The 10,213-nt window shown below is 34.7% G+C and overlaps 1 protein-coding gene across 1 annotated transcript; it reads left to right on the top strand.

Moving 5' to 3' along the window:
• Positions 1-555: 555 nt before the first annotated feature.
• Positions 556-7,171, top strand: LOC104220357 (GDT1-like protein 4). The gene is made up of 9 exons (XM_009771204.2): positions 556-929; positions 1,005-1,073; positions 2,137-2,277; positions 2,652-2,750; positions 2,968-3,040; positions 3,597-3,685; positions 4,056-4,139; positions 5,023-5,082; positions 6,812-7,171. Exons 1-9 carry the CDS (start codon positions 828-830, stop codon positions 6,998-7,000), a joined length of 906 nt encoding a protein of 301 aa, XP_009769506.1. The 5' UTR covers positions 556-827; the 3' UTR covers positions 7,001-7,171.
• Positions 7,172-10,213: the final 3,042 nt, after the last annotated feature.

Below are 10,213 nucleotides of genomic sequence, written 5' to 3'. Positions count from 1 at the left end.
AACATACCAATTGAATCGCAAAAAAATAATACAAAATAATATACAACACATTCAAAATAACTAATATGCATTATTTATACGAGTTTGGACATAAACTAAATCGGAATACCTCAATTTATGTTTTTCGGAAAGTTGAAGATTTAAAAATTTGACTCTGAAACAAGCAACCCACAACAATAGAAGGCTTGGCTAGGATGTGGGACCAACAATATTTACTTTTTACAGGACGGATGGGGTCCACACGAGTTTTTTGAGTCGTTAATGGAGGGAGGACCGCTGTAATTTTTTGAAGGAAGCGGAAAAGGGATCTGGGCAGAACGTGGGGGAAAGGGAAGGGGACCTATTATTTATGTATATAAAATACGGTTTATTACCGTATTTTATATAAAATGCGGTAATAAACCGCACTTTATATACTTGTTGCCACGTAAAGTGCGGTCTATAAAAGGCAATTCATAATGGCGTGTTATATAGTATGGTAACTTTTTTTAGCCTAAAAAAAGTATTTTGGGTAAAAAAAAACGACATTTCTATTCCGGACTCATATCGTTTCTCCTCTTCAAAATTAGAATATGCATAATGAGTAAATAGGACCACATTTGGGGAGGGAGGTCTGTATTTGGGGAGATGATGCTACCAAATCCCATAGCTCACAACGCGTACCCGCAAGATCTCCTCTAACTACTCCCTCTTGTCCTACTACGAACACTTCCTGCGTAAATCCCAATTCCCTTTTCTCGATCCCTGAAAATCCTTTTCTCGTTTGTTCCACCGTATAATCTCGAGAATTGGGCTTAAAAATCAATCACCGGAATACGAAAACAATCATGGGTTTGCAATCAAACCCAAGAAATATATGGATTCTTCGTCCTAATTTTACATTCTTAGTCCTTTTACTTCTCATCACTTCCCCTTTGATCTCTGCTCAGGTATTGCCTAAACTCTGTTCACTTTTTATGTATACGTTTTTATTTTAAATGTTTGCTTATACTATATCAATTTAGGAAGCTGGGGATGAAAATGAAAGAGTGGAGTCAGGTGGACGGTTCAAAGATCTGGGCAGGCGTAGTAAAGTGAGTCTACTATTCTTTAGCTGCTGAGATTGGGAAAATTTGCATAATGTTTGTACATAATTAGATTTTTTGTATGCTATTTATTTGTTGAAATGTTGTGCCTTGGCTGGATCACGTAGTTAACTTCGCTAAATTTGTTATAAGTTCATCATAGTGCTTGTATGCAAGGGAATAGTTAAATGGTTGAGTAATAGAAGTATGAATCTGGAGACTCCGAGCTCGAAACCCAGCTACAGTAATCATCATGAACTCATCTTCTGCAGCATTAGTGTGAAAGGAAGAAAAAAAGGTTTTCCTCCATAGAACTCGATGAGCATGTTAGAGGATTATATGAAGAGTTTTTAAGAAGTCAGATACTTTGTCTGGGTCTTTTCCTCTAAATCTAGCTTTTAAGGACCACTGTGTCATGGTCTTGAATACTACTCTCTCTCTCCCCCTCTCTCTGTACGTAAAATCTTGATTCTTTTAAATAGGATAAAGAAGTAAATGCTTAATAAAAATAAAGTCATACCCGATATACAAAAGAAAAGGATTTTGGAACAAATCTTGCTGCATGGTAGGCACATGCACTGCGATTTACCCAGGTACTCAGATTCACGTTTTAAATGCACTACATGAGCAGCCATAGAATAATATGAAATGACATATGTATATTGTATAGTGCAGTAGTGCTCATATCTTGCTTTTCTGGGAATTGGGATGTATTGTCTGCTGGCATTATCAACATTGTTAAGGCCTTAACCAAAGCTAAAATGTTTGAAGTTATGAAGTTGTTGTTTGTTCTGCTTTATACATTCATGGTGATTATATTTGAAAACAAGGTCTTTGAAGGAAAGGTATTTATGGTCTCCAAGCTGAACAAAGAAAATCTAAGAACGGTGGTGGAAATGGTTCCATAATTAAGTGCTGGCTCCTTTTCCTGTGGATATCTTTTATGCCGATTTAGTTGTTACTAAAGACTTGTTAAGATGTTGGTGGTACTATTCTAGTGATACCTATATTCTAGAGATACCACAATATGTTTGTTAATTTTAATGAGTTTTACATTTATTTTGCTGGGCAGATTATTGTTGAAAAACTTAAGACTGGTGTTATAAGGGGTGACAATGATCCTGATTTTGTTGATGTTGCTCTGGACTTGGATTCTGGTCTTGGGATCTTTGATGCCTTCTTTGCTAGTTTTTCCATGATCCTTGTCAGTGAGGTTAGTGGCTCAACTTTTATGTTCTTTTATTAAACTTGTTTGATGTGTGTGTTTTTGTTGATACTGCGATTGCTTTGCGGCTTATTTTGGGGAGCTCTTTCCACCATGGAAGAACTTTTAGACTAAATGCTGCTTGTGAGTGTTACTTTCACCATGTAATATTGTCGTTTGTATGAGAAAGAGAAAATGACAATGATACGGTTACTCACCAAACATGCTTAACCGAGAGAACTAGATGGTTGGTTATATTCAATGAATGTTTTTGTTTCTCAATCCAAATGCAGTTTGGCAATGAAATATTCATTTTGGCAGTACCTTTCTCGAGATATTGCTTTATTCGTTGATAAATATTTTATGGATGATTATGCTGCTAGATTGGTGATGAGACATTCATAATAGCAGCTCTGATGGCAATGCGTCACCCGAAGTCAATTGTTTTGTCTGGTGCACTCAGTGCCTTGTTTGTTATGACAGTAAGTGATTGAATCTCCTTCTTAACTGCATTAGCTCTTGGAAGCAGCATTTTCTCTCTGTTTCCTTTTCTATGTTCAGTCATAGCACCTACATTGACAGTGTTCTGTTCATTTATATGAATGTTTTATACTGTATTGAACTCTTCTTTATTCATCTACTAGGAAGTCATATTGTTGGAGGTAGTTCTAACGTTATGTTTTCTCTTCATGTAAGTAGATACTGTCTACTGGACTTGGTAGAATTGTGCCAAATTTGATATCAAGGAAGCATACAAACAGTGCAGCTACAGGTTATTCATTTTACATCTTATAACTTGCTTCTGTTGTGCTATAATTCCCATACCTAAGATGTGATTCTTGTCGGCTGCAAAAATGTCTAATCAAATTTGTAATGTTCTTTCATCATTCTAAACTTCTATTGTTATTTAAAAAAACTTACCATACTGACCCTTTTTTCCCTTCAGGTTCCTCAATCTTGGTTGTCTAGATATCAATAAGATCTGTTTTGACTCATAAGTCAAGGACCTTGAAATGTTTGCCCTTTGTGCTGATTGAACTAGTTTAGAACTAGTCCTTTTTCTATGTACCATAAAGTAGATAATAATTTCTACCTGGAATGCTATATTACTCTATTGTTCATTATTCCTTCTTGTGATGCCATTTCGTTTTCTTATCTCTTTTCTTCTTTTTGTTTGTGACTCTATCCTCTTGCGTATTTTCCTAATCTCTTTTAAGATGAGGCTGATACTCTCCATTCTATACTTTATTTTACCTATAGTCCTATACTAGCAATTTGTTCTATGAGATAATTAGGATGTTTTTATTTTTATTTTTATTTTATTGCAGTTCTTTATGCCTTTTTTGGGCTTCGGCTTCTCTATATTGCATGGAGGTCGTCAGATTCAAAAGCTTCCCAGAAAAAGGAAATAGAGGAGGTATGTGTACCTTAGCAAGAATTGGAAGAAAATTGTAGTTACTATCTTTGCACGTGCACAAAAATTCAACTTGAGCTTCATTTTGAGATTCTAATTTGACAATGTGGAGATTTCTCAATGAAGTTTCATTTTCTCTTTTCAAAGGCTAGTCAAATCTCTGTTTTATTTTTAGATTTCACAGCACAAAGAGGTCCGGTTAAGATCCTGCCTTGCAATTAAGGGGTCCGAACCCTGGATCCGTTAAAAGAACAAGGGGAGGCTTAGTCGGAGGCTGAGCCTCTAACTCTTAGGAGAGGGCAGGGTCGGTCCATCACCAAAAAAAATTCATTCCTCAAAATAACCATATGCAATTTACTTCTCAAAATGTCAGGTTGAAGAAAAACTTGAAGCTGGACAGGGGAAAGCAGCAGTCAGACGTTTCTTTTCCAGATTTTGTACGCCTATATATTTGGAGGTATGTCTGTACACTTGAGCTATTGGATGCTTTTAAAGGGTTGGCTTGTTATATTTGTATTTGACCCATTGGGTGAAACCCTCATGCAAGAAGGAAGTCAGGTGGAGTTGGGTGTCCTTTCTCCAGGTGAATGATATTGTTTTTTCATTCTGTAACTTGAATGATTAGTGAAATAAAAAGGGCAACATTAATTTCAATGGTTGCTGTAAAGAGTCATGAAGAACGGAGCCTTCCTCAAGGCCATGTTTCATAAGTGGTAGGAAAAATTAAAGGAAAATCAAATTTGTCAGATTTCCCTTGCTAGGAATGCTTTTTGCTGATTGTGACTAATACTTGTTTTCTCATCCCATCTTCTGGTTTGAGCATGTGGAAGTAAAAAAATTGCTAAGACAGGATAGGGAAATTATAGAATTTTTATCTAGGCAGATTTAATAGTGGTCAGAAGAGAGTTCTCAAATGCACTCAAAGTTTCCTGTAAACTCTTCTCCTTCTGCCTAAAACTTCCCCTCAACTTGCCCTCATTCTCATTCTAACTTTACCAAGCCATACACTAGAAACAGCTAGTGTTGGGGAGGACTTAATTGGTACTTTGGGGTGAATAGAGTCTCTTACATCCAAAAAGTGGAGAATGAAACAGCTAATATATCTTCTCCGCTCCTTCTCCAAAGAAAAATATGTATCTTCTCCACTTTTACTTTGCTTCCTCTCTTACCACTTAAATGACCCGAACGTTCCTTTCATGTTGATTTTGCTGCTCCTTGAGTTATATCAAATATGGCATTATGAGGTTATGATATCTTAAGTTAATTACAATGATACAATCTCAAATTTATGACAACTGCAAAATAACTAATTTATGCCTACCCTTGTGTTGTCTGTGCAGTCCTTTATCTTGACCTTTCTAGCAGAGTGGGGAGACCGTAGCCAGATAGCAACAATTGCTGTAAGATATTTTCAATTCCTTTTCTTTGTTGTGGCTCATATAAAGCCAGATGCTATGTTGGTTGTCATGTGCTTCCGAATGTCTTGGCTTTCTAAGTGTTTCTTCCACCTCCTTGTTTTTGCATTTGTGTGTTTGTGTTTCTTGGGGTATTTGATTGATGCCATGAGGAAAAGAATTAGGCACTCTGTTTTGTTTATAACTTTTCAAATTCAAAAGCTGAACATAGTGATCCTGGTCTGGCATCAGTTGAATGGGATACCCACTTAAGTGGCACCTGATTGTGCTCAATCGTCAATTGGGTAAGCTAGTTTTTCAATGTAATATAGGTTGTATCTACTAGATTTGTTTCTCTAAAGTTTGATGCATTATATTGCAAGTACAACATTTTACAACTGAACCACCATGGGAGGTTACTGGATTCTGAAATGACAATCATATTCAATGCATTTATATTAGTCCCATTTTTTTTTTTTTTTTTCCAATTCAAAAAAAAGAAGCTGAACATAGTGATCCTGGTCTGGCATCAGTTGAATGGGATACCCACTTAAGTGGCACCTGATTGTGCTCAATCGTCAATTGGGTAAGCTAGTTTTTCAATGTAATATAGGTTGTATCTACTAGATTTGTTTCTCTAAAGTTTGATGCATTATATTGCAAGTACAACATTTTACAACTGAACCACCATGGAAGGTTACTGGATTCTGAAATGACAATCATATTCAATGCATTTATATTAGTCCCAGTCCCACTCCCAAATAGGTGAGCAATTCCTCATTCAATAATTTAGAGAAAGTCTCTTGGTTTTATTCTACTTGTAAGTTCTGCAACACATTTCCATGTGCTATGAATTATGATAGTTATTAGTATTGCCAGACGTTAATGTACACAAAATGTTAAATCACTAATAAAAATGTGCTTAATAATCTTTTTTAAATAACTGCTAAGTTAAATGAATGTATTTTCTGATTTTTCAATGATTTTGAAATGCTAGATACTGATTGGCACATATATGTTCTTTGTGGAGGTTTTCTGTGTATGTGTTATGCTACGGTTTTTTAATATTTCTTATTAAATGACTCACGTTTGTATGATCTTTTCTTACTATCTAATTATTCTTCATTTGCTTTGTGAAATGTTTATCTGCGATGGTTGACCTATTATCTCTTCGGTGACTTGGTGCTGGTTATGGTGTCTATGCATTAAAATGAGTTGGTGCATAAGGTTGGGCACCATCAATCTAGTTCTACAACCTTCTTATATCTATTCTTGGATAAATCAACTATGCCTCAAATCCTAACTAGTTTTGGTTGGTTAGTTTTAGACTCGTCACGTTCCAATAATAGATAATATGTCTTTTAAGGCAAATTAAGGATTCTCTAAAAGTAGAGGTTCTTGAAATCTAACAATCCCTACACTATATCCCACAGTGCTCTTATAAAAAAAGAAAAAGAAAAAGAAGAGTGAATCAATTTTCACGTCTTCCTTTAGTCTTGATCTTAATAGAAGAGAATGTTACAGCTCGTGCGGAGCTATACATGTAACAAATAACCAGATCAGTATTAACATTATTATTTTGTCTCAATCATGCTAAGCCTTATGTGACTATCTCCTTTGCTGAGTACGTTGTGCGATAATACTGTGAAAAGGCTCAATAAACTGCTTACAGATTTCGGGGTTTTAAGAGAAGTTTGACGGTGTTTCACCGATTATATGCATTTTCAATTTGCAGCTAGCTACACACAAAAATGCAATTGGAGTTGCTGTTGGGGCTGTAATAGGACACACTATATGTACTTCAGTGGCAGTGGTGGGTGGAAGTATGCTTGCGTCCAGGATCTCACAGCGGACAGTAGCAACGGTTGGGGGCCTTCTTTTCCTTGGGTTTTCCTTGTCGTCATATTTCTATCCACCTCTATAATTCCCCACTTCTTAGTTTAAGCTAATTCATTAGGGATGGGTTTGCCCGAATTGTGGGCTTAAGAGGAAAAATGAATCGTTTCAACAGGTATTTCACCTTATTTTTGTGTAAATGTAAACATACTGAATATTCACATGAATCTGGAAAAAATTGCTACAATAGTGGCTGTAATTTTTTTCCCTATCTTTTAGAGAGGTGTGGAGCGAGATAGCAGCGATACATAAGGAGTTATCTTATCATCTCAATAATCTTATTGTGTTAGGATTGTTCTCTGAAAAGTAGACATTTGGGATTGAGGCATCGGATTAATTGAAATGTTCTTTAGCAAAAGAATGATCTAGGGGTGGCAAGCCTCTGTACATTTTACTAGTTGATTATGCATCCATTTGGTTTGCAGAATTACAGACTTCCTAAAATACTTAAGTATCATTGTGTATACCCTTTGAAGCAGATTAAGATACTTTTCTACAAATGATTTTTAACAGATTGCATATATTGCATCTACCAAACATTAAGCATTTATTTTGAACTTTGCATGCCATATATATTAGCAAAACATGGTGCTCTCCGTTTCAATTTATGTGAGGGGTATTTGACTGAACACGAATTTTAAGAGAAAAATGAAGAATTTTGAATTGTGGTTAAAACAAGCCATAGAAAGTTGTGCTAAAAATTATTTCATTAAAGGTAAAATGAGAAGTTCAAAGTTTAATATATATTTATACTATATTAAAAGCACGAAGGCCATTAGCGAAATATCGTACGCCTTTTTCACCCAATAAAAATAGAGTTCCCACTAGACAAAATAGTAATTTAAAATTTTTCCTAATATATAGAACTTTTAAATCAACTAAAATTTTGGGTTACGAAACCTTTTTTGATTGAACTAAATAGGAAGTCCTAAAAAATCGAAGCAAAATATATTCAATATAAGTTGTAATTAATTATTGGGTTGAGTTTATGTTTGGTGGTGTAAATTCTTGCCGTGTAAAAGTTTTGGTTAACTGATAAAAAAGGAGCAGATTAAATGCAATCATGTTAGGATTAATGCATCGAATCTCATCAAGATACCGAACTTATGCATATATCTAACAAACTTAAATTAGTTACTTATATTTGCATGTTATAATAATTTTTTGGATTTTAATTATGTATTGATTTACACGACCACAACCATCAAGAATGGAAACACGCATATTTTGTAGGCTTTTATTCTATTTTTATAAACTTAGATAAATCTTTTAGAATACACATACATGCAATTAAAAGTTTACTATGTTAATCTTTTAGAAAATATGCACTTAGAAGTTTGCTATTATTAGGTCACATAAATAAGAATAATTTTCATATGATAGTTTCACATAAGTCCTCATAAATCATAATAAGGCATTTCTGTTACAAATAGAATTCTATTTAAGGTGAATGTCTATATTTTAGGAGGCATTTGCATCTATACCCGCTTTTTGTGTCACGTTTTAACTTGTGTCCGCTTTGCAAAAAAAATTGCAAGCGTACCCGCTTTTTTGCATAACTTCAGCATATGGGGCTGAAGTAGCAAAGACAATCACGCAAAACTTCAGCATTCTAGTAGACGGGCCTGAAGTAGCAAGTGTGCTAAAGTTTTTGTTTTGTAACTGGTGAACTTCAGCTTTAGAGCTAACGTTTTTGTTTTTGTAACTGGCGAACTTCAACTCTAGAGCTAACGCTTTTGTTTTTGTAACTGGCGAACTTCAGCTCTAGAGCTGAAGTTTTTATTTTGTAACTCGCGAACTTCAGCTCTAGAACTGAAGTTTTTATTTTTGTAACTGGCGAACTTCAGCTCTAGAGCTGAAGTTTTTGTTTTGTAACTGTCGAAATTATTTAGTTCATTTGTAAAAATTTCAGCACTATTTATGCTTGTTTGGGATCTTGGTCATCTGTATTTTGTTTGTGAAAGCAAAACTCAGAGATAGAAAAATAACTTATCGCTAAAGAACCCCATTAATCTATGGACTTCAAACGGCACAAACTGTCATATTGATTTTTTTACTTTTAAATCAAACATATAGCTTGTTTGGCCAAGCTGCAAAAATCAGCTTATTTTGAGAAGTGCTTTTTTTCAAAAGTGCTTTTCTCAAAAGTACTTTTGGTGAGAAACAATTTGTGTTTGGCTAATTAGTTTGAAAATCACTTCTGAGCAGCAATTAGTGTTTGACCAAGCTTTAAAAAACTGCTTATAAGTATATTTTTCTCAAAAGTGCTTCTCAAAAAAATGCTTTTGGAGATAAACTACTTTTTTTTCTGCTTCTCCAAACTGCTTGTACTTCTCCTCAAAAACACTTTTTTTCCTTCCAAAAGCTTGGCCAAACACGTCAATTTTTGGCCAAACATGCTAATAGTCTGTTTATAAAGCGATGAAATGGAACGCATACTATTGTGCCTACACAACCACAAAGTGCTTTTATGAAATGATTGCTACATACCACACAACCTTACTTGAGCTACTCATTTCTGAAAAGTCGACAGGAAAAACTGCTGAAATAATGGCCAATGCACTCATATACACATCCTGTATTTCTATGAAAGAAACCACAATTTCGTTTGATTAATTGGATAAAAGAAACTAAGTGATTTTATCGCACTGAAGCAGTTGTGACTTTCCATTTCCTTTACTTGAAAACGAAGAAGAAGTAGAAGGAGGAGAAATTGGGCTAAAGTTATTTAAAAAGTGGGTACAAGTTAAAGGTTTTTAAAAAAAATGGGTATAGGTTAAATGGGGGCGACCAAATAGGGCGCCTCGTACAATTTTTACATATTTTAGAGAGATCTTAGGGATTTTACTTGGTGGCTAAGTCACTCTTTCCCTATAAATTAATGGGTCCTATTCCATTGTAATTCACTCCAAATCAATAAGAATCCTCTCTCTCTACCTTTCTTTGCAATGATTTCCTTTTTCTTTTATTGTTTCATAACACGTTATCAACACGAGACTCTAATCAATTGAGTAGAAGCTTTGGGATTGAGCATAATGATTGTCAATTGTTCCATGAACTTCCTTCATGATTAAATTCTAGATTTAAGGTAAGTGTTTTATCGTATTTTTCTCTTTTATTCTATAATTTGATTTTAAATACAAGCAAAGACAATAAACTTTGATTATAACTCTAATAGAATTTGAAAGAAATTATAACCACCCAAAGTGGTTAAAATTTCTATGCCTTGCCATGATCAAAT

This window comes from Nicotiana sylvestris, chromosome 3 (assembly GCF_000393655.2).
Source record: "Nicotiana sylvestris chromosome 3, ASM39365v2, whole genome shotgun sequence".
Classification (NCBI taxonomy): Eukaryota; Viridiplantae; Streptophyta; class Magnoliopsida; order Solanales; family Solanaceae; genus Nicotiana; species Nicotiana sylvestris.
The sequence above is the reverse complement of the archived record's forward strand: the minus strand, read 5'-3'. Positions and strand labels throughout refer to the sequence as shown.